The 23,407-nt window shown below is 36.7% G+C and overlaps 1 protein-coding gene across 5 annotated transcripts in view; it reads left to right on the forward strand.

Annotated features, from left to right (window-relative positions):
- The window catches only part of AKAP9 (A-kinase anchoring protein 9), a 110,132-nt gene extending 86,895 nt beyond the window's left edge, over window positions 1–23,237 (forward strand). For all 5 annotated transcript variants that reach the window (XM_063151101.1, XM_063151110.1, XM_063151119.1 and 2 more), the window contains 21 exons: window positions 73–252; window positions 3,184–4,263; window positions 5,253–5,393; window positions 5,759–6,244; window positions 6,652–6,715; window positions 7,433–7,551; window positions 8,320–8,511; window positions 9,309–9,497; window positions 10,136–10,280; window positions 11,033–11,252; window positions 12,232–12,382; window positions 13,261–13,929; window positions 15,638–15,837; window positions 16,723–16,831; window positions 17,682–17,867; window positions 18,428–18,628; window positions 19,027–19,259; window positions 20,247–20,332; window positions 20,926–21,001; window positions 21,843–21,982; window positions 22,615–23,237. In XM_063151101.1, coding sequence (XP_063007171.1) covers window positions 73–252; window positions 3,184–4,263; window positions 5,253–5,393; window positions 5,759–6,244; window positions 6,652–6,715; window positions 7,433–7,551; window positions 8,320–8,511; window positions 9,309–9,497; window positions 10,136–10,280; window positions 11,033–11,252; window positions 12,232–12,382; window positions 13,261–13,929; window positions 15,638–15,837; window positions 16,723–16,831; window positions 17,682–17,867; window positions 18,428–18,628; window positions 19,027–19,259; window positions 20,247–20,332; window positions 20,926–21,001; window positions 21,843–21,982; window positions 22,615–22,658 — 4,911 coding nt within the window. In that variant the 3' untranslated portion in view covers window positions 22,659–23,237. The remainder of the gene's footprint in view (window positions 1–72; window positions 253–3,183; window positions 4,264–5,252; window positions 5,394–5,758; window positions 6,245–6,651; window positions 6,716–7,432; window positions 7,552–8,319; window positions 8,512–9,308; window positions 9,498–10,135; window positions 10,281–11,032; window positions 11,253–12,231; window positions 12,383–13,260; window positions 13,930–15,637; window positions 15,838–16,722; window positions 16,832–17,681; window positions 17,868–18,427; window positions 18,629–19,026; window positions 19,260–20,246; window positions 20,333–20,925; window positions 21,002–21,842; window positions 21,983–22,614) is intronic.
- Window positions 23,238–23,407: the final 170 nt, after the last annotated feature.

The raw sequence follows: 23,407 nt of genomic DNA on the forward strand, positions 1-23,407 counted from the left end.
AAATATGCATACAAGAATATGCTGAAAATGCTATATACAACTTTAATGTGTTTTTTGGGGGGGTTTGGGCAGGATGAAATGGAAATACTAGGACTAGCTATCCAGAAATCTGAAGATGCTGCCATAAAGGACCATCACTTAGTGGCTGGGAGGCTCGCTCACATCATGCAAGAAAAGGATCAGGAAATATATCATCTTCATGAACAAATAGCAAAACTGCAACAGCAACTTGAAGTCACAACTGACAACAAGGTACATTCTTCTGAAATCCATTTCAGAGTCCTATTTTCACAACGCTGCTAGTTTGAAGGGAAAAAAAAAACCTCCGTCCCCCACCAGTTGCATTATCTTCTATTGCCACCTTAATTTAAAAATGCAAATGCTTCTATTTCAAGCAATGCTTTAAATCTAATCTCTTTTTCCTTTTTAGTCTCATGTATGACAGCTGCCTTTTTGCTTGCTTTTCTTTTTATTTATTCTCTTTTATTTCTGCTTGAGTTCTTGTCTTAAATTCTTCTTCATTCCTTGTTCCAATACTTCTGAATATTTAATAGTATTTAGGTAGCTGGATTCAATCTCCACATTCATTTTAGCATCTTCCCTCCCATGACATACATTCAGTGCTGCACTCCAGTGACATCTGCTGGATCATATGAGATTTTAATGCATTTTTAGCAGTTACTTCTGAGCTCCATGAGCTTGTGTGAATGTTTTGTTCTCATAGTGGTGCTGACGACATTTTTTAACCAATTTCAAGCATGGAGGTACAAACAAAATGCTATGTTTTATTGGAAGTAGAGAGAAAGAAAAAAAGAAGCAGATTTATTTTTTATTTACTGAGCTTTAGCACCTGTATCTTTCTGTTATTTTTCAACTATGTGTTTTTTTGATTATCAGCTTCATCTTTTTTTTGCTTGCTTTAATTTTATACAGATAGAACATACTGATTTTTTCAGTGGCTGAATTTTGCATTCTGACTATTTTGAATGTTATTTATTAGTCATAAGCTTTCATTCAAAAGCAAGTTAAGAACAGGATTTCTGTTATCCCTTGGTAGCTGACTGAACATTTAGGCCAACATTCTACTACAACATATTGAATCCACTAAAATAAAGCTCTCAGTGAACTGGATAATTTCACTGAGCCTTTAGTTGAAAATTCAGTTATAGTGAAACTCAGTGAATAATGATGAAACTTTCAATTGGATTTAGGAAACTGGATTTAGGAAATATCCAGAATCCAAGAATCCGGAACAGTTCTGCTCTATACAATGACCCCAGTAACAGACTTACAGTTCTTGCCTTGAGAAAAATACCTTGGATTCAGTTATAATTAATTTTGAGGAATTGGTTCTTCTCCTGTTACATGAAGCTTAATTTTCTTAATTTCATCCTCTGACTTGCTTTTATTTTCCAGGACATGAAATCATTACTCTGCTTGGTTATGAGAGCATTATTAAATATTAATAGATTACTCTTAGGTTAATCCCTTTTCTAAATCCCTTAGACATCTTCATTCCACTAAGTGCTTTTCTTTTAGTTACTGTATCTGCATTCTATGGGCCTTTGTTCCATTATGTTATCAAGAACAGAAACTGTTATGCTGAGTTGATAGCAGTCACCAGGATCACTGTGCCTGTGGCAGTGGGGTTGAAGCTATATGATATTTAAGGTCTCTTCCAACCCAAGCCATTTAACGATTTTATGACTCATTCAGATTTTATTTAGTGTTTCTGAGCTTTCTCTAGTCTTAGGTTTCTTAATCTTAAATTCTTGGTTGGCAAACCAGCCTTTCTAATTTGTATGGTCCCGTTTATTTTTGTACATATTATACTTATTACAGAGTCATCTTATTATTATACTTAACTAACGAAGTGTAGTGATGTATTGAGTCATAAAGGAAAAAACATGGCTATTTGAATAATGAGTTAATCATCTTTCATTTTTTCTGCATGTTTTTTTTCATATTTGAAAAGACTCTAATAGAGTTCTTACCTATTTCAGATACCATAACTGATTTGATTTTATTTTATGTTTTCTGGATTATTTTTGACATATCTTCTTCTGCCTTCTGCATTTCCACTGTAGAAGCACTGTTGACTTCAGATCTCCAAACATTCACTTTAAAAAAAATAACTTTTGTTTCTTAGCCTTACTACTTACAATCTTTTCTGTCTTTATTTTGTCTTCATAAAGATAAATTTTTTATCATTCATCTACACTAAAATGAAATTTTCTTCCACTGCAATTTAACAAGAAGGTTTTTTAACAAATTTTTATTCCTTTTGCTGACACTTTTTTGTGTATTGAATTTAGACTTCATCAACACCAGTCGTTCCATTTTTTGTTTCTTCTCATTTATTAGGAACCAATATAAGATTTCTTCTCTTTTCTGCAACATAAAGTCATCACCTTCATATTTGATCAGTTACATAATTTTATTAATTTCTTAGAATTTTGATCCCTTTACACAGCGTCTAATTTCAAGTGTCTGTAGAAGTAATCTAGGAAAGTATTATTCTTATTTTATTCATGTTTTCATGAGTCTGTGATTTTTGTTTGGGTAGTCATATACATTATCAAATAAATACTTCTGTAACTTTGTCTCTTTTTACTTTGATTTAAACTGTGGCACAAAGAAATTATTGTGCTCTGGGTCTGTGTGTACTATTTGCCCTGCATGTTTGTGTGCACATTTGCATACATGTGTGCATGCACACATAAACACACAAACACGTATTTGGAATTGTGACAGAAAATGTCACAGTCAACTGATAGGTGTTTTCAGTGGTCTAAGATTAAAAAGCATGTTACATTGGTATTTTTCAACACAATTAGTAAAAGGTCTATTTGTATTTAAAATACATATTCATCTAAATTGGATGTGTCTTATATAAGCAAATATTTCTTAAAATTCAGTGTTCCCTACCTCTGTGAATGTTACAAATGCTTTCAATTCATCTGATGCTTTAATACCTATTTTTCATTTCTTTAAGGTCTTGGGCTACTTTCTCAGTCCTATTTGAAGATGTCTCAATTCTCATTAAAGCTTTAGAAGAGACATCATGTTGAGAAATCATTGAGAACTTTCTTTTACAAGATCTTTCAAAGTTTGATTAAACTGTTTCTGGGAAGTCCCGGACAAACATCATCGTGGTGGTTTTGTTTGGCTTTTTTCCCCCAGGTTATTGAAGAGCAAAATGAGCATATACGGGAGCTTGAAGCCCAGGTTGAATGTCTGAAAAGTGATCAAGAACGTGTGAAGAAGAAAAACGATGAGGAAATAGAGCAGTTGCATGATGTAATTGATAAGCTTCAGCAGGAGCTGGCAATTATTGAACAAAAGACACCAACAGATATTGCTGGTTTTCAAGAAGATGCTGACAGTGCAAAACACATACTTGAAGCAGTTCTGGCAGAAAAGGAAGCTTTGGAAAAGCAAGTAGAAAACATAAATGCGGAGGCGTCTCAAGCAAAGAATGAGCTTGAGGAAACAAAGTTAAAAATGAGCCAGTTAAAGCAAGAAATAAGTATATTAAGAAAAGAGCATGCAAGTGTAACAGAGAAATATAAGTGTGCACTGGTCCAAGGTGTTAAGTCAAAACTAGAAGACAGGGGCAATGGAAAAATGGAACAAATGAAAGGAGACTTATGTCAGGAGATAGATTTGCCAGATCAGTCCCAGCTTAGGACTTCAGATGAGAATGCAAAAGTCACCATTAGCAAGGTGGACATACAGCTGCAGCAACTTCAGGCATGCATTAAGCAAAAAGATTCAGAACTGTGCCAGTGCTACAATGAAATAAAAGACATGAAAGAGCAAAGCAAAGCTGAAAAAGAAACACTTAAGAAGAGGATATTAGAACTGGAAAAGACACTAATGGAGAAAGTTGCTGCTGCTCTTGTGAGTCAGGTTCAGCTGAATGCAGTTCAAGAGCAGAGAAGATTCATGCAGGAAGCTTCAGAGTGTGTAGATGAAGCAAGCAAGAATACCCAAACAGAGGGTTTGAGTGATAGAACTGAAAATGAGACAGAATCAAAATTATCACTCTTAACACAGAGGCTTAGTGAGATGGAAGACCAACTGGCAATGGTAAATCGTAGCTTGGAGCTAGAAAAAGAAAATGTAAAAGTTGCACAAAGGGAAGCTACAGTGAAAGAAGAGAGGTTCTTAGAGCTTCAGCAATTGCTAGAAGAGGTTAAAGAAAAACATAAAGGAGAGATTCAGAAATATATTAAGCAAGAAGAAATGCAGACCTTTCAGGTAAATAGACGTCATTTTCTTTTCTCTTGTTTTCACTAAAACCTGTTCTTTTGTGTAAGTGTAATGAATGAAGTGGTTCTTAATGAGAATAACTACAGGCATATTCTGCTCTGTGTAGCACTTTCATTTCTATATTACTCCTACAGTTACAAAGAAGGGAAGGATGTTATTTTAGGGGAACCCCACTATCAGTTTCCATTGTGTAATAAAAATACCTTACCTTTTCATGATTGTGGTGTGGTTTTGAATTTTGGACATAAAATTTCTTATTCCTTCTTTGACTTGACATAGAATGGAATGTAGTACACTTTTACATGGTGTGGATGTAGAGACATAAAAATTAAAATTATAAAGTGTCTAAGACATACACAGGACTCAGAATGATAAGAGAAATTATACCGATTTTCTATACAGGTGTTTTTGGGATGGAAGTTGTTTATTTATATATGTTTTGATCTTGATTTGTTTTCTTGTTTTCCCACCACAATTCCAAAGCTATTTCCCTTAGTAGCTTTTCCAATATTCATTTGTCCAGATTTCCATGCAGCAGTGGTTTATTGCTTCTCAATTTAGAGCCATCAGAAACCAAACTATGTTTGATAGTCCAAAAATAGGCTTGATGTCTCTGAATGTGAGAGTTTCGGAAGTCAAGGAACCTAGTACTGGACAAGAAAAGATTCTAAGATCTTTCATCCAAATACAAATTTATTGCATGTCACAAATGTCTTATAAGTTAAATAATATTATGTTGACCTTCCTGTTGACCTTCCTCCCTGTGCGGTGTGGTATATCCAATTTATGCTTGAGTTCAGTGTAAGATAGTCTTTCCTCCCATGGTCTTAGTCTTATCTTTTGGAAGCTGTGTTAACCCAAATTACATACATTTGTTTTCCCCTTTGGTCTTTACACTTTGTAAGTTGGTGTGAAAGTGATCAGTGCTATTAAAACTTGAATCTTTACCATTTTCCATGTTTTGTGTTGCCATATAGGTAGAAGCACAGCTCATGCAAAGTCAAAAAGAAAAAGTGCTTATTACTGAACTTGAACAAGTGAAAGAAGAGGCAGCTGCTGCTAAAGAAGAACTGAACAGTTACAGAGAAAAGGCAGAAAAACTTCAGCAAGAACTAACAGTAAGAACCAGAGTGTTCCATATTGTATTTAAATAAAATAGCTGTACAGGACTTACTGTTAGAATATGCATGCTATAGTTTGGGATTTTTTTATCTTTTACTGAGAATGCCACCAAGAAAAGCAGCCACTCAGTGCCTACTGTGAGGGGAACAGAGCTGAAGCTGTAGATCAAATATTCACTCATTGCCAAAGTACTTGGTTTTACTACAGTGCAACAGTGGATCTAGAGCTGTATTTCTGAGGAGATAATATGTGCTACCATGTGTCATAACTGCTTTAAAATAGAACTAAACTGAGCTGTAATTGGATTTTAGCTGTTTGAAGTATTTAGAAGGATTGCAATTGAGATTCTCCATATTTACAGGTAAAAGAGGAAAGTCTGATGCATCTTCAGGAAGACCTGTGCAAAGTCAAAGAGAACCTGGTTCAAGCAGAGGAGAAGCTTGCAAGTTACCTGAGAAAGAACAAAGAAATGGTGAAAACTGAAGGCAAGAAGGATGCAGAAATATCATGTGATTTGTCAGCCAGTGGGTCTACTCTAACTGGAAATAGCTCCTCATCAAAAACAGACAAGACTGTGGAAGTCTCACCAGTCCTTGTTAAAAATGCAGAAATCCAAATTGATTTGCAAAATGAATGCTCTTCAGAAGAGATTGCAGAGATTGTAAGAGAATTTACTGAAAAAATTGACCAAATGCAGGAGCTCCATGCTGCTGAAATCATGGACATGGAGACAAGGCATATCTCTGAGTCTGAAGCATTAAAGAGAGAGAAGTTTGTTGCAGTACAAGTATTGACTGAAGAATGTAATAGTTTAAAGGAAGTCATAGAAACTCTACAAGCCAAAGAAGTATGTATTTTATTTTATAATTACTGAAATATTTCAGTTCAAGCTTTTGCTTTTGCTACAGAAATTCCCATATAAAATCTGTAAAGTGTGAACCACCACATGCTCAGTAAAAAACTTTAAAGTGTTCTAATGTTTCCATGGCCCTGGGAGAGATTGTGAACTCCTTTCTCAGCGCTGAAGTTTGCAAGTGTGCTCAACTATCAGTTGTTTCCTTGTGCTTCTGCCTTGAACCTGCCCTGCTCTGGGAAATGTAGGTCACCTGTGGAATGCCATCTCTCTCATATTCAGTTTTATTGCTTCGATTGCAGGGGAATTGGTTCACATTATTTCCTGCTCCTTAAGAGTTTCTCCCTTACTGAGAGTGGGTGAGGGGTTAAAGACTTGATTGTTTTCTTTTCCAAATACAGAGAATCCCAGTTTCTGGATTAGCACGTTCTCCACCACTTCAAGCTAGAGATGGAGGTTCTAGTGGTAAGAGATTTGTTTGTACAGATTTCAAACAGCATTATAAATTAAATCTGCTTGTTTGTTATTAAGTTTACCATTAAAGAGTTTGTGTTCTAAGAAATCAAAACAGCTACTGCCCAGCTTGAAGCAGAAGCCTGTTGCACCGGCAAAAGGTTCTGGACTTGCCATGTCTGTTAACTTGGTACAAAAGGAAAATGTCTGGAGCAGAGATGGGTTTTAGTTGAGGCATCAGATGCTAATTATTTTCCTTTCCATAGGAGTTCTGTATCCTTCTTAGCTATTACATGATCTCTTCACCATAGCTTCATCATCTCCTGCTAGTATTTAAAGCTACAACTCCCTAGCAGTGGGAGATGATGACAGAGATTGACTTCTCCAAGTGTAATGAAATTATTCAAGTGATCCTTGACATAGGCAATGCAAAGCATATTAAGAGGGGTCATTTGGCACTAGTGTTTATGCAAGTAGTTGTTTGTCTTGTAAAATAAAATAAGGATTTTTAAGTTTGGTTGTGGTTTTATTTTTTAGTTTTGTTTTGCTGTTACTTCTCTGAAACGGAAAAAGAAAAATTATAAAACAGGTAGTCTCCAGGCTTAGAATGAGCCCTTAGTGACATGCAACTACCTGTTAAAACAACAGATAAAAAATAGTTTTCTGATGCCTGTTCTTCAAAGCTTCACAGTAACCTAGCTTTCATGTTATTCTCTCCTTTTATTTTAGACTCCAGTTCAGACTGGAGTCAAGGAATGTATCTTGCTCAGAACCAGGGATCTGACACGATATCTGAAGGAATAGATGAAGGTGAAACTTCAACAGATTTACTCCCAAAAAAAATTAAGGTAAAACGTAGACTCAATCTTTTTTTTAAGGAACAAGAGTGATACTACTGAAAGTTGAGATTACCTTCTGCTTGATCATTTATAACAGAGCCATTTAGATAAGTTTTAGTGTTGACTATTTTAATACATCTTCTCACAGTGATGTACATTTTTGCATTTTAGATTAGGCTAAATATGAGTTTTATATCTGTAGGCTTGTTCTCAGTTATGATTATGAGAAATAAAAATAGAAAATAGTTATAATTTGTTGCAATTTAATTGTATTAACAATAGTGTCGTGATCACATGTTACACAATTTTATGGATTCTATTTTTATAACTGTGTTATGAAAGCAAATTTTTTATTGTAAACAGTAAGGGTATCATGCTTTAATTACATTTTTTAAGAAGTATTTTGTGACAAAGCCCTAGCTTCATAATAATTTCAAAAAGTGAATGGCAGAGCTCACCTGGAAGCCTTCCCAGGACTGTTTTGAAAATGTCAGTTTCCTTTAGTAGCTATTTTAAAAATAAAAAATTGATTTGGCAGATGTACACTGGAAAATTTTATTTGAAACTGAGGAAAATAATAACTATTTAATAAGTTTCTTTGTGACACATATAAAGGACTGGGTGACTCTTCTGTCCTTGATATGAGGAAGTATAATTTCCTTATCCTGATCAAATTAGAAGTACCAGCTTTCCAGTACATTTTAAATATTGCAGTTGTTATTGTTGTTATATGTTGTTATTACTGGCCTCACTGATTTCTTTTTGCTTTCATTGTAGGGTTTGCTGAGAGCAGTCCATCATGAAGGCATACAGGTGCTGTCTCTCACTGAATTTCCATATAGTGAAAAAGATGTGTCACCTCATAAGCAAGAGCCAGAATCTTGGCTAGAAGAAAGAAAAGCTTTCTTAAGCACCATCTCATCTTTGAAAGACCTAATTGCAAAAATGGAAGTTCATAGAGAAGCTGAGGTATAAAAAATATTGTAAGATTCTATCTGAGTAAAAAATAATTTATTTTAGCCTTCTAAGGTGCATCCACTGTTCAGGCTTAAATGCTTAAATATCCTATTACAAGGTGAAGCTTTTTTTAAATGTGCCATAAAACTGCATATTGCACTTAATGGGATTACAACTTATATTTGTTCTTCTGTGCATTGATAACTTTTGACTGTATAGGTCCACCTACTAAGAAGAATTGTATTTTGAAACATGTTCCAGTAGCAGTTTAATTAGAGTTTTTAATGCTGTTATTTATTGGCTCATTAATCAGTAATCTGTTAAAACTTTTGCTTGTTAAATTACCCCAGTTAGACTCCTGGATATATGCAGGTACTTTCTATTACTTCAGCATTTTCTTTAGCATGCAAAGTGGGCAGATGAACTTCATGTCATTTAAAATGAAATCTTTTTCATATACAGTATCTGCACAATACCACATAGCTTTGTGAGAGCCTAGGGAAAGACATGTAATATAAGAAAAATTAAAGAGTACTGTGATATAGTGACATCAGTAGTAACTGCACAGGGCTAAGTTTTCAGTTACAAAAAGCTAATTGCCTCCATCGAAAGCAAAGCTAAAAGTTTATGATTTGTGAATGCAGAAAAATTTGTGATGTGTACAGTAAACACATCCATTTGGATGGGTGAAATTTACACAATTATTAAGAAAAGCTAAACATTCCACTGAAAAACACACACTATACATAGAAATTATAATGATGTAATCTTTCCATTTATCTGTTTAAATTGTTTTTGTACCACTGCAGATCTATGCAAGTACTGAATCTCCTGAAGGTGTGTCAGACTGGCGAGGAGAACTTCTGCATGCCATTCAACAGCTTTTTGTGAGGGAACAAAATGTTCTCCTTGCTGCATTTCAAACTGAACTTGCAGAAATGGGCACAAGAGATGCAGTGATGTTGATGAATCAGTTAGAGCACAGACTACAAGAGCAGGTAATATAAACTGTACTGTAGTCAAAGTGTTTGTCTACATTATTTTAATTTTAAATTTCTAAATCCATTATAAATATATGTATTAATGGTAGTTTTGACAGTCTAAGGATGAAAACAAAGTCAGACTTGCAGAAAGAACTGGTGTCTTTTAAAAGAAAAATTATGTGGCATGGGAAAGAAACTTTTGGGTGCACAAGGTACAGAATATATACAGCCTGCAGAGATCAATTTCCATTGAGCACAGTTGTCCTGAGCTTGATGTCATTAAGTTGATTAGAATTATGTTGCACTGTCTAAGAGAAAAGGTAGCTTGTTTATACAAAATAATTTGCAAGAAGAGAAATGTTAAGGCTGCTATGGGACAGAGGGAAGTCAGTTTTCTCCTCTGGAACCTGGAAGGATTAGTGAGGAAATTGCTGTTTGCCAGAAAAGTAATAGCAATTTTCAGTCTGTAATTTTGATGCCTAGAAGAGAACTAAAAAATAACAAGTAGTTTTTCCAAATATTGTAATACTGACTTCATTGAAGATGTTTTGAATATATGTGGACTGTGTATATATAAATAAATGTGATGTCAACACCATAGTTATTCTCATAAAAATTGGAGTTTTACTTAGAAATCTTTCTAATGCTAATAGGCTACTAACCAGAGAGCAGCAATGGACAGTCTTCAGAATGCAGACAGAAGAAGTTTGCTGATGGAGATTCAAATATTACATGCTCAGATGAACAGTAAGAAAAGTAACCCCAAGAGAGAGCAAGAGATTGATTCAAAAAGCCAAGGTGACTTCTGTGGTAATATATGTCTGTTTCCAAATGCTTTCAGGGCAGTACTCATAATGTTGTGAGTGACAAAAATGGTGACTTTCTTTAGTCTCTGATTTTGATATGTGTGTTCTGACCATGCATACTTTTCATCTTCTTCAATCTTATTTAACTACTTTTGCAAAAATTAAGATAGTCTGTGTTCCTATGACTTATAGCAAACTGAAAGTGTTACAAAGTTATGTTCAATTGCTATAAAAATGGAGCTTGAATTTTAAGGCCATTTTCCATGTATATGCTTCACTGTTTAGGTTCAGCAGCTTTGAAATTATCTAAGTTGGATAGTCAGTCATAATGCAGAAACTAAGAAGGAGTTAGAGTGAAGAACAAAAGGTTCAGAGAACAGGTATAGTTTAAAACTAAGTAAAGCTCACTGTCAGTGTTTAGTTAAAAATATTAGGTCAGAATACATATATAGTATAACTAACTTAAACTGTCTTAATCATTATCCAAATGATGCATATTGAAATAGTTGTGCACATCTTAGAGCCTTTAAGAAATAAAGAAGTTGAAGTAATTTCTTCAAAGTATGAAAGGTATTCAAGTATAAAAGTCATGGGTTTGCTTTTATTGTGCTACTGAAAGAAAATACTATTTTAAAATATCACTCTTAATAATTGCCTAATAGTGGTCATGCTCAGGCTAGGAGAAGCTTTACCCAAACACAGTTTTTCATGAAGTAATTTCCATATGAATGGTGCTCTCATTAGAAATGCTGGAGTATAATATGCAGCAGAAGCAGTTGCAGATTCTGGAGATGCAAGTGGAGCTCCGGAGTATGAAGGACCGAGCAGCAGAGCTTCAGGAGCAGCTGAATTCAGAGAGGATGATGGGCGCAGAGATGAAGAATGAACTTGCACAAGCCAAACTAGAGCTTGAAGCAACCCTTAAAGCACAGCACAAGCACTTCAAGGACCTAGAAACTATCAGGTGTGGCTTTCAGTGCCAGGCTGTCTGTGTTGACTGTGAAGATTATCTTTGCTAATCTGAAACCATAATTCTGATTTTTCTTAAGGGTCTGGATCTCATGTAGTACAATTGCTTCTCAGTATTTCTGTAAAACCTACCTGACAAAAATAGACTTTTTACATTTGACAAAGAATATATTTCAATTAATAATTAACTCTATTAGTTATCAAGTTCCTTTTAAAAATTTGTTGCATTAGGCTACGCTATACAAGCTAATAAATAGACCATATTTGTTAAAGGTTTTTAATCTCTATGAACACTGAGAAAAAATTTGCAAAGTTAAGATGACTTTGCAAGTACTTCCATATGAAATACTCCTAAATGTTGTTTTGACATGATTGATAGCAAAACCCACAGGTTTGGCACTTGGGAAAGCCATTATTATTTATGCCTGAACCAGAGGGATGCACCCATGAACAGTATCATAATGTTCAGCTCAGAGATAACAAATTAGGCTGGAGCTTAAATTTGGATTACTTTACATATTACTTTATAGCTTTTACAGATCATCAGGAGCAAGTTTCTTTTTCAAAACAGATACAAAATTTATTTGCAAAAAAGTGAAAATTTAGGTCATAGATTTTTCCTTTTCCCCCAGTATATTTTTTCCCTTGAGAAACATGGCAGCAAGATGCACTTCCATAGCATTCTTTAAGATTTTGGCCTGTGAGAGGATAAGGTTGAACACTAATTGCCTCTGAGCCCCCACCAGTGGCAGCTACAAAGGTAGCAGGGTGAACACACTTGTTGTAGTTCTTGAACTGTGCAACTCTTTTGGGTTTGAGTTAGTCTTGTCTTTCTAAATAGGCTTTTCACTGTTACTCTACTAGACTAGCAGTGTTTTCAGTGCCCAGGATGGAATAAATACCAAGTAACTGACTGCATCATGATAGGATTAGAGTCACTGCCTAATGTAAAGTTTGCTCCATTTTTCTTTTAGGACTGAAGTTAAAGAAAAAGCAGCTGAGCTAGATATTCTCAAGGATACAATGGCCAATGAACAGAAAAGATCAAGAGAGCTACAGTGGGCTTTGGAAAAAGAAAAAGCTAAAATGGAACGCAGTGAGGAAAGAGGAAGAGAAGAGCTTGAGGTATTCCATAATCCCAAGTGGTCTAGGACATCAAGGAGCATGAAAATATTCTTTTGGTTAACATTTCATCTTAGTTCACATTTTTTGTCCAATGCATGCTTCATTGTTCTGTCTTCAGCTGCAGTATTATATCATCTAGAGCTGAAGAAAAATCTATAGAAGCTGTTTGGCAAAGTATGAAAAAGGCCTGATGCTCATTCCATTTAAATCAATAGGAATTTTACTGTGCTTTTCAGGCCCAAGATTAAAAGATTCTATAATGGCTCTCAGTTATTCAAGGGGACAGGACACTGCTGATAGCTACACTCAGCTCTCACCACAGCCTGACTCATAAAATACAGTATTTAAGAATATGATTTAAGGAGACATATTGTTTGTCACAGTTTAAAAAGTCTGCAGTTTCACCTCATGAAAATCAAATCAGGGAGTTTACTTTAGGAGAAAATGCTTCATTAGTACCTTCCTTGGTACCTCTGCAGTATTTGATATAGTGGGGAGCAGGTATCCTGGTACGAGACAAAAGGCAAAAAAGCAATAACTTCAACAGTGTCAATTTATTTACATCTTGAATCCAAAGCTGGAAAATCATTTTCACATTTTTATAAAGTAAAAGCAGCTGGCTGTCTTCAACTTTAGAACTACAGTTGTTTGTATCCCACTATAAAGTATGTGTTAAAAAGATTCTTTTATGAAATAATCTGATTTTAGAATAAAGACATCTGTAATGTATTTTAGTATCAGATGTAACTGCAGCATCCAGAGTATTGTCACATTACTTGGGAAAGCAAAACCTGTTAAGGCAGCATATTTGCACTTTGCAGAATTTAATGGAAAATATGCGCAAACAGCTTTGATCAATTCTTGTTTTCTTTTGAAAGGACTTAAAGTTTTCTCTTGAAGATCAAAAACAAAAGAACTTAGAGTTAAGTAAACTTCTGGAGCAGGAGAAGCAGCTGTCAAGTGATTTGCAGCAGAGGATTGAATCCCAAGAAGCACTCAGTGCTGCCCAGCTGTCACGTGAGCGAGGCCGTAACTCTGAGTTGCAGGTGCTTCTTGAGTCAGAGAAGGTTCGAGCTCTCGAAATAAGCAGTGCCCTAGAAAGGGAAAAAGAGCTGTGTGCTCAGCTTCAAAGTGCTGAAGGTAAGGGGCAAGCTGGAGCACCTAATCCATCTGAGGAATTGCTTAAAGAGCTACAGAAGCAAATGGATGAAAAGCATGACCGTATAGTGGAGTTAGTAAGTGAGATGGAGAAGTACAAACTGGAATCTGTGCAAGTGAGACAGCAAATGGAAAAAGAAAGGCAGATTCAGAGACAAGCACTACAAGCAGAACAAGATGCTAACATAATAGTACAAAAGAAACTCCATGAACTGGAGTCCAAAGTAGAAGACCTTCAGTGGCAACTTGGAGAAAAGAAGCAAGAAGTTCATAAATTAGGGAATGAAACAAAGAAGTTGCAGGAAATAATCCAAGATCTACAGAAAAAAGAGCAGGAGGATGAAGGAAGAAGGGAAGCCAAAAGGACACCAAGCCACAACCCAAATGAGGTACAGTAGGATTAAAAGTAATGTGTAATATTGAAATATACTATTTAACTTTAATTCTTTTGCTCAATTATGTGTCAGTGTGCCTTGACTCAATCTATGAAATAGCCTGCAGATTACAGAACATGGGCACCAGAGAATGGAAAAGGGAAAGCATCCCAGTTTGCTTCCTAAAACTATTCACATGCTTCCTCCTGAGAGTGAAGTTATAGGAGTATATAAGGAGGAGCATAGAAGTGTGTAAGGAGGAGCATGAGCAGGAGAATGCATCTGGGTCTATACATACACTTTGTGTCTCAGTACAGGAGAGTGTTCCTTGCAACCAGTTGCAGGAATGAGCTATTCCTACTCAGGAATGCCCCAGGTCACTGCCCTTAATCTGTAGTTCATAAACTGCAAGGGATCTTTGAAACACCATAAGGGATCTTCCAACAGCTTCAGTAAAGAAATGAGTAAGCGATCAAACAAGCATATGTATGAATATGTGTATGTTAGCAAACAAAATAGAAGAAATAAATCAAAGTAAAAAATCAATTTAAGAATTATCCTAATTTTTAGTTGAGTGAAAGTGCTGTCTCTGTTGCCTCTTAAGTTTTTCACTGTCATAAAAAAGTTAGGTGAGTTTTAAAATTCTTTTTAAATTACTTTTAGAAACTTGCTTGTAAGAGGTAAGTGTTGCTGGTGAGTGATTTGTGGGTAGTCACAGAGAGGACTGATAGGAGACTTGCTTGCCTCTTTGTTCACCATGTTTTTGCCCATCCTGTCATCATTTGTTTTACCAGTTACTTGCATGAGGAGCCAAGTGGGAAATTTGTCTTTTCATCTACTTTGGCTACTGGTTTTTCTCTTCTGCAGCATTGGAAATTACCCACATCTAGAGGCAGGCTGTTGAGTGTATTGGTAACTGTGACAGCAGCAGCCTTCCTGCCACGCTCATTTTGTGCACCTTGTTCTTGGGCACACAGGGAGCTGCCAGCACTGTGGTCAGCAGAGTCTTCTCTTGGATCAGGTTAGCAGCAGCTGTTGGGGTTTTTTCCCTTCCTCATTAGCAGATAGTCTGATCTGCTTTCCAGGACTTGCCTGGAATTTCAAACAACGAATCTCCTGCTGTTTCCTGTGACGTTTGAAACACTCTGACTTTCTTATTTGGTACTGTCCTGTATATGAAACAGCCAAAGGCAGAGCCACAAGCTCAGGTTTCTTTGTGAGGGTTAGCAGTTGTTCCATGGCAGTGTTGGGAGGCTGGTACCTAGGAGCACCTCTTCAGTGCTCGTGGTAGCATCAGTGGTGTGCTTGCCTGGGACTGGACTGACTTCCATGACCATGCTGGTCTCTTTCAGCCCCTATTATTATGACTATAAATTTGTTACCAAAACACATAGGCCCAGTTTCCCAGATTCCTTGCACAGCTGGTAAAGGAGCTGCTGATGGAAGAAACAGAAAGGCTTTGTGACATCCTGCTGAGTTTTTTTCACTGGATTCACACTGTACCTCCATGATTGCTAGTTCTTAGTACAGAAAGACACTAGACCTTTCATGAGTGATAGTTTAGTGCTGCATTACAGCAGTGTTGTAGTCACACTAGATTTCTCTGTCAGAATTATCTGTTGTTCAGTTTCTGAGTATGTTTCAAAATCATGTGTTTTCATTTTACAGCACTGGATCACATACATTCTATGGATATATATTTAAAATACATGTTTCTTTCCAGACTACCTGGGATACACCCAATGACAGAACAAGAAATTGGGTTCTCCAGCAAAAAATGGAAGGAGCTGAGACGAATGAATTGACTTACCGCACACTGACGGGAGATCTCTCTGCTGCTACTGAAATTCTGGAAAAAGTCAGACAGAAGCTGCAAAATGCATCTCCAAAGCTGAAGCAGTTGGCTCGGAAAGCTGCTAGAAGGTTAGACCAGTTTTCAGCAATTTGGTTTAGTAAATAGCAGCCAGCAAGCTAATATATTGGGTTTGCATCCTAATTCACAGACTGCAGGATTTAACTGAGTTTGGGGTTGTTAGTTTTATTGTGTACAATACATACACAGTTTTATTGTGTATGCTGTCACTTGAGATATACTGATGTAAGACAGGATCACAGAGTAACAAGTGCTGCTGTAAATCCTGTATGTTTTAATAGAGTCCTTTCTAAGGCACAGCAAAATAGTCTTTTTTCCTCTGAAAAGTGATAAGGTTTATTTGGGTATGGTATAGGTAGATGAATTTTAAATAGTAATTAAATAATTCATCATGTATCAGGGAATGAATATAGGGATTATTGTTCTGTATCATCCTTCTTGGGGAAAAAATTATTATGGTCAAGTGAAACTGATCTTGATTCTTATTTTTGGAAGGTTACTGTCTCCATAAGATTAAAAAATATCATGGTACCAGGTCCATGGGAGGTTTGAATCTGTTTTTATTTTGCTGTGATGGTCATTTAATATTAAACATTCCTTCTGAAACATTTGCAGAATGCAGTATATCTGGAAAATACCCTAGGACTTTGATAACACAGATTCAACAGATTTGTGGGAGGCAGAACCACTATTTAAAATGTGCTTCATGTAGAATATCCCTGTCTACAAATGAGTGGAAACTGTTCTATTTACTTATTTTTTAAATCAAGACAATTTTATTTAGAGTCACTTAGCAGTCTGGAAAATGCTGCCCTGTCTCCAGTATTGCTGAAGTGACTTACTATAGATCCAGTGCATAGGAGTCCATGGAAAGTCCTTTTAGTCTGACTCGTGGTGTCACAGCTGATCTGCTGTTGAAACCCCTTTTGTTTCAGATTGCAGTTTGAAACAGCAGATGATCAGGACTTCGTTTCAGTACAAAATGCTATTGAAGAAGTTATTTCAGAACTGAAAATACTGCCTGGATTGCCCAGTCTGGAAGAGGTGAGAGTCAATGCTGTAACTTTGATAGGAGAGTTAGGATGAAGAGCTGTGAAGAACTGCAGGGAGTTTGTAAGCTTGTACTTATTCAGGTCTTTATAGGGGAAAATTCCAGCAAGTGTTCTGACTGGAGTTTGTGAAGTGTAAAAACCCCGTTCCTTTTTTTTTTTTTTTTTTCAAATTTTAATACTTTAAAAGTGATTTTTCAGCTTTCAAATCAGAACTTTTCCAGTTTCATTTTAAATGTCTGCATCTCATGGCTTTTTCTTTAAGATATTTTCTTTTCAGTAGTAATCATATAACTGAGGAAACTTTTCTTAGTACTTCCTGATTTTAAAGTCAACATCTAGTATTTCCTGTATTGTGTTGACACAACACATTTACTTAAACTGCCCTATATTTACCAAATGAAAGGCCACTGAAGATTGAGTAGCATGCACTTCTGTAAAAAAAACTGAAGTGAGGTAATCTGTTGCAAAGAATTTGGCAATGTTTGATTTTTAAGTGAGCTTGATTTGGTCCTGTATTTTAAGCAAGGATTTTCAATGTAACTTGAAAAAAGCTTTGAGGCTTTTCTTTTCCTCTAGGTTAGATAAACATAAACATGGTAGAAAACTTTGCAAATTGTTATAGCTGGAAAAATTGAACTTGTATGAAAATACTCTGTTGTCATGTATACAGTGAGTATGGACACCATGATTTGTAGTTTATATGTACAATGAAATTTTTTATATGAAGTTGATACAAAGCTATTATCATTATCTATAAACGTTTTTCACTGTAAGCCAGTTATTTTCAAGCTGGCAATTTGGATCTCATAGAAGTTGAGTTTGGTTTTCTTTATTCCTCGTAGCTGAAGATGGTGCTGCCGCCAGGGACTCCATCCAGCTCTCTGACTGAGAGGCTGCTCAGGCAAAATGCTGAGCTGACAGGCTTTGTCAGCAGACTGAGTGAAGAGAAGAATAATTTGAGGAATGCTGTTATGAAACTGGAGGAAGAACTGAGAAGATACCAGCACAGACAGCCTTCTGCAGACTATGTATGTCCTTGGTGGTGCTGATCTAATGAGTTTTGTATACAGACATAAAAAAGCCTAATTTCTTATCCTGGTCACCCAGTTGAGAGTGATCAAGTTATCTGTCTTTCTTAGCTTCCCTCTACAGAGTAAATTGATGTGAGTTATTCTTGTTCAGTGGTCAGTATGCCTCAACTCTGTTGAGTGTAAAACTTTGTGATTTTACCCAGCTTCTTTTTGTTAACTACTCCTTTATTTTAAACACTTTGTGCCTTTCTTTTTCTATCTCTGTCTCATCACCGTGAGCAGATCCAGATAGATCCAGATAGTCTTCAAAATCAAGAAGCTAGTATGATCCAGTTGAAGGGACTTTTTTTTTAGAGAAGCTGTATTTTACTGGGACATTGATTGGGCTCCTAAAGTCACTGTTTTTAGGTGTCAGAGTGCAAGGGTGGCCTCAGATCCAAGCACTGAATAGTTTTTCTCATTAATTTTATGATCTCTCCACCAAACCAATGACTAGAATGACATGGCCTAAGCTTCTCCAAATTATGTCATTCAACTTCAGTTTCCTTTGTCTTCAGTCTTCTAGGCACTCATCAGATGTTGGAGTTAATATTGATACTCTTGTTGCTTCTGAGAAGGAGATTTGGAACAGAGAAAGGCTGTCGCTGCAGAAATCTTTGAAACAAGCTGATGCAGAACTCTCCAGGCTGAGAGCAGAGCTCAGGAGTGAGGCTTTCCTCAGAGAACTGGGATCAGATACTGAAAATGCTGTTCTAAGGGTAAGATTTTTTTCCCCCACATACTAACTACAAGTGCTTTAAAAATTTTGATTTGGGCTTATTTTTCATTGTGTTCACTCTGCTTTATTCTGAGTCAAAAGATACTAATTCAGTTTTAAAATTTTCATATTCAGGTATCTGACTATTATTTTTTCTCTCCAACAATGACATGTAAACACCTATGTTGTCCTTTTGTGTGTGCTCTGTTTCTTGCTGTTTAGTGATCCTCAATATATGAAGTTGCATTCAACAAGTGTGAGCAGCAGCACAGTCTTCTCCATGGTACTGCAATGAAATGAATAATCCCAGAAATGCTGTAGAAGTAACAATGTCAAAGGTCTTGGAACTGTTGTGATTCTTGTAGCTTATGGAGCTTTTGTCTTTTTCTCTTGTTGCAGAGGATTTATGGCAAATACCTACGAGCAGAGAGCTTTCGGAAGGCTCTCATATATCAGAAAAAATATTTGCTGCTGTTACTTGGAGGATTCCAGGAGTGTGAAGAAGCCACACTGGCCCTCATAGCACGGATGGGGGGACAGCCTTCCTACACAGACCTTGAAATCATCACACAGCATTCAAAGGGTTTCACACGATTTCGCTCTGCAGTCAGAGTGTCCATTGCAATTTCAAGGTAACCTGCAGGAAGTTACATTTCAAATAGATACGACTGTGCTGTTTAACAGATACTTTTCTAGCTCTCCAGTGAAATCTAGAAATTTTCATATTCCATCTTGTTTAAATGGCATATTTTTGGTAGTCATGAATATAGTAGATACTTTCAGGATGACAGGGTGAGCAGAGTGTAGGTAAATTCTGCAATAGGAATAAGCAGTCTGATTGTTGAAAAGGGCTCAGTATCTGATAATTACAGACAGAGTGTACTGGGTGAAGTCATATTATTAAAAAACATTATTACAATTCTAAGGATTGCACTTATTTACAAAGGTTTTTCTATGCAACTAAATTTCCTGTAAAGATTGAAGTCTTGTATGTAAGTGTAATATAGATTTAGGAATTAATTTTCTTAATCTAGGCAGTCCTTTGAATTTCACAAGACTAAGGATGAGCAGGAATTGGTGAGGAAGAAAAAATAAAGTTTATTACTGCATAGCACTGCTGTGTGGCTAACAAACGTTCTTCACAAAGGTGTGAACCCCCAGGCACTTCTGTTTGCTGTTGTTCTGAGCCTTGTGTATCATATAAATTCAAGTGTTCACATACCTGTTGTGAGAATTTTACTCATAGTGCTCTGCAGTTGCAGTTTTGGGACTGCAACAGAGCAAAAAAGTATATTTAGTATGATTTTAAAATACTGGTGTACTGTAGCTTCGGTGTTTGAGCCATTTAGTGTCCACTTGGACCTATACAGCACCTCTGGAATTGTACAGGTGGAACTGAAAACAGGTTTGGATGAAAGATGGTCTTTCTTAGGGATATGCAAAAGGATGTTTTGTACTTGATACTCAGGTTTTAGATGCCCATCTGTTAATTTTGCTTGATGGAAATTACAAGAACTTCTTATACTTTCTAGAATACAAGAAGCAGATTACTTTTATCAGACTATTTCCTTTCTCCTGAAGTGGTTTGTTTTTTGTTTTTTTTTTAATTTGAAATGCAGAATGAAGTTCCTGGTTCGTCGATGGCACAGAGTTACAGGTTCTGGAGTTCTGACTATCAATAGGGATGTCTTTAGCCAGAACACAGGTAAGTCACTGTCCAGTAATGACTAAAAAAGTTCTATTCACAAGTCACACCACTGCTTAATGGAGATGGGTTTTAATTTGTGTTATCCTCATGAGGAATGAATGGGGACTGTTCTGTCTTTCTTTGTTAATTGTTTAGATTAACCTATTTAAAAAAATACAGAAGGTTTCCCTATGGAGCATGTTCATGAAAGCAGTTTTAGCTGAGTCATTGGAGTTTTCATAGGAGATCTGCACCACAGGGTCCTTAGAACAAAAGCTTGTCATTCTTTTGAAATAGCAGTTTTCTGTTTGCTTTTCCTAGGAGTCTAAGGAGAACAGAAGCTTCTTTCTTATTTACTGTCTGTTTAGATCTGCACTAAAATCTTTGCTCAGTCTGTGAGAGTTTTCTCATTGACGTCAGTGAGGCCAGGATTTCACCTCTGCTTTTGCTTGAGGGAGTCTGAAAGTGGCCTACACGTGTTAAATGTCATTTTTGTGACATGCAAACAGAAAACTCATAGCTGAGATTCCCAGTGCAAAAGGTCTTACTTTTTTATTTTCCAAGACACTGCTTTTTGTATTTCTAATATTCTGTATATTTTGTATTTCTAGGTAATGAATTACGGCCTGATTCATTTTCTGCTGGCATGGATCTTTATGGAGAACAGAGGCATTCTTCTAGATCCAGGTTAGGCATGGAATCTCCTAGATCTCCTCTATACTTTGAACATATATTGGGGTTCTTTTAATATTATTCACTTTCAGGCACTGTTTAAATAACTGGAAGCCTCAGTGTTTACTGCTAAGGTTTGTAACCTTTGATGCTGCAAGGTCTAATTTTTTGTAAGAATATGTCAAAAATTATGTCTCCAGCATTCAGTGTGTGATTACTCATCACATGATTGAGGCCAAAGCTCACACACCCCTGCCAGTTAAACTGGGTATTTTCCATCAACGGCAGCGTTTTTATGAGTGCCATCATACTTCGATGAGCTTATATGAAGTTGTGAGTTCAGATCTTCACTGAGTATCAAACTCTAGCCATTTTTGGGTTTCATTTTCATGTAAACCACCTCAATATTTGTTATTGTCTTCGTTTTTCATAACCGTAACAGTTTACATGGTAAAAACCTTTAATCTATTTTAGCTACTATTGACTTCTACAGAGAATAATGACAAGAGGCATGCAAAGATGGCCATGTCCTTGTTGACACAAGCTTCTTAATAGAAAACTAAACTTCAATCTACCATGGATTCTGCTGCAATCTCAGTAGGAATTTGCTGGTCAGTCTTTGTCTCCAAAAAATGCAGCAACAAATCCTGTGCAGTAGAAGGAAAAGTCCAGAAGCAAAGGAATGGTTTCTCTGGCTTGGGCAGTAGTGGCAGGGAGGTTAAATGGGTTTGACATGCTGGCTGCTACATGGATATGCAGGGCATAAGGTATCCCTGCCTACAGTATTTTGCTGTGTTGCTGATATTTTGACTCAATGTATCCCTTATTGAAACGGTGTGTGTTGTTGTGCCCCCAGGCTGCAGGGGATGCATGCTGATTTAAACCCGGTGTCCTTCGCCTGTCCCCAGCTGCAGAACTACGACCCCGAAAGGGCGCTGACGGATTACATCCACCGCCTGGAGGCGCTGCAGAAGCGGCTCGGCAGCGTGCAGTCAGGTGGGGCTCGGGCGCCCTGCCCGCACCGCTGGGCCCGCTGCCCCGCGGGTGCTGGCTCTCTGAGATACACAACAGCTTCCATTTCAACTGCCAGCCTAGAGCAAGAGGCATTGCTGAGCTCTAGCAAAAAGCCCCCCTAAAAGAAGACTGTAAAATTCTTTGAAAAGCAATACAAGCATGTTTTATAGATTTTGAGATTATTGGTAACACTTGACTTCCCTGGTCTCTAATAAATGCACAGCAAGGATTCAGTTGGCATCTTGCTAAGAGTTTCAGTTATATAGAGAAAAATGTACCCAGAAAATTGGGAGTGTGGAAGAAGAATTTTTTCTCCTACCACTTTGATAACAGAAGTTACAGTCAATTTGTCCCATACAAGATGACAATTTTTGTACTGAAAGAGGAATACATCAAGAAAATTGTCAGAACAATGGGATGAAATTTATCAAACTTGAGTTTTGAAGTTCTTGTGTTTGTCTTCTCCATCATTTGGGAAAATGTTGTTCTAAAAGAGCTGATCTATAAAAGTCCCTATTCTATGATTTCCCATGTAAAATCTTTCAAGCTTATTCAGCTGAATGAGTGCATGTATTTGTTCCAAGTAATCCTGATGACATTTTTTTCTCTTACAGGTTCGACTTCATACACTCAGTTGCACATGGGTATAAGAAGATAATAATACCCTTCAACATCTCCATCACTGGCAGTGATGCTAACAGATTGCCTTCTGTAAATCTGTGCTCTTTCTGTGCTTTTGTATAATGTGTACATTGTGGGACCAATATGAACACAGCTATACGATTGTATACAGTTCCATCCTGGCACACCCACAGAGACTGGGATTTATGGATGTAGGCACTTTGTGTTCATGGGAAAAAAAAATCTGAACAAAAAAAATCCCCAAACAAACCCACCCCCCAGAAATCTCCCCAAACCCAAAACAAACTCCCCCAACCATTAAATTACATGTATATTTGTGGAATGCTAATTTAAATTATTAACTTATAAAGTGCGTATTTATCAAAAGGGTGCAAAGATGAAACTTGTGTATTAATTACATTGAGCTACATTCAGCAAAGTTTACTTGCACTTTTTCTGGCAAGGCTACTGAAGTTACATTGACTCTCGTAATATTTGCTACTGGCAGTGCTGACAGAATATCACTTGTAGAGACCTATTTTTGTAATGGTAGAAGTTTTGAATTTTATGGGTATTTTGTCAAAGTACTGAAATAAACATGACTTCATGCTTCTAAGTGTGTTGAGAACCGCTCCCTTATTCACATGGAAGAGGTTACTCCTGCCTGAGTTCCTCCTGCTTGTAGTGACTGCAGCTAGACTTTCTACAGACTCCAAAGTTCTGCTCTCAGAGACAGGGACAGGGAGAAGCCTGGCTTCTGCAGACCCTGGTCACATCTCACAGGGC

Source organism: Melospiza melodia, chromosome 1 (assembly GCF_035770615.1).
Source record: "Melospiza melodia melodia isolate bMelMel2 chromosome 1, bMelMel2.pri, whole genome shotgun sequence".
Classification (NCBI taxonomy): domain Eukaryota; kingdom Metazoa; phylum Chordata; class Aves; order Passeriformes; family Passerellidae; genus Melospiza; species Melospiza melodia.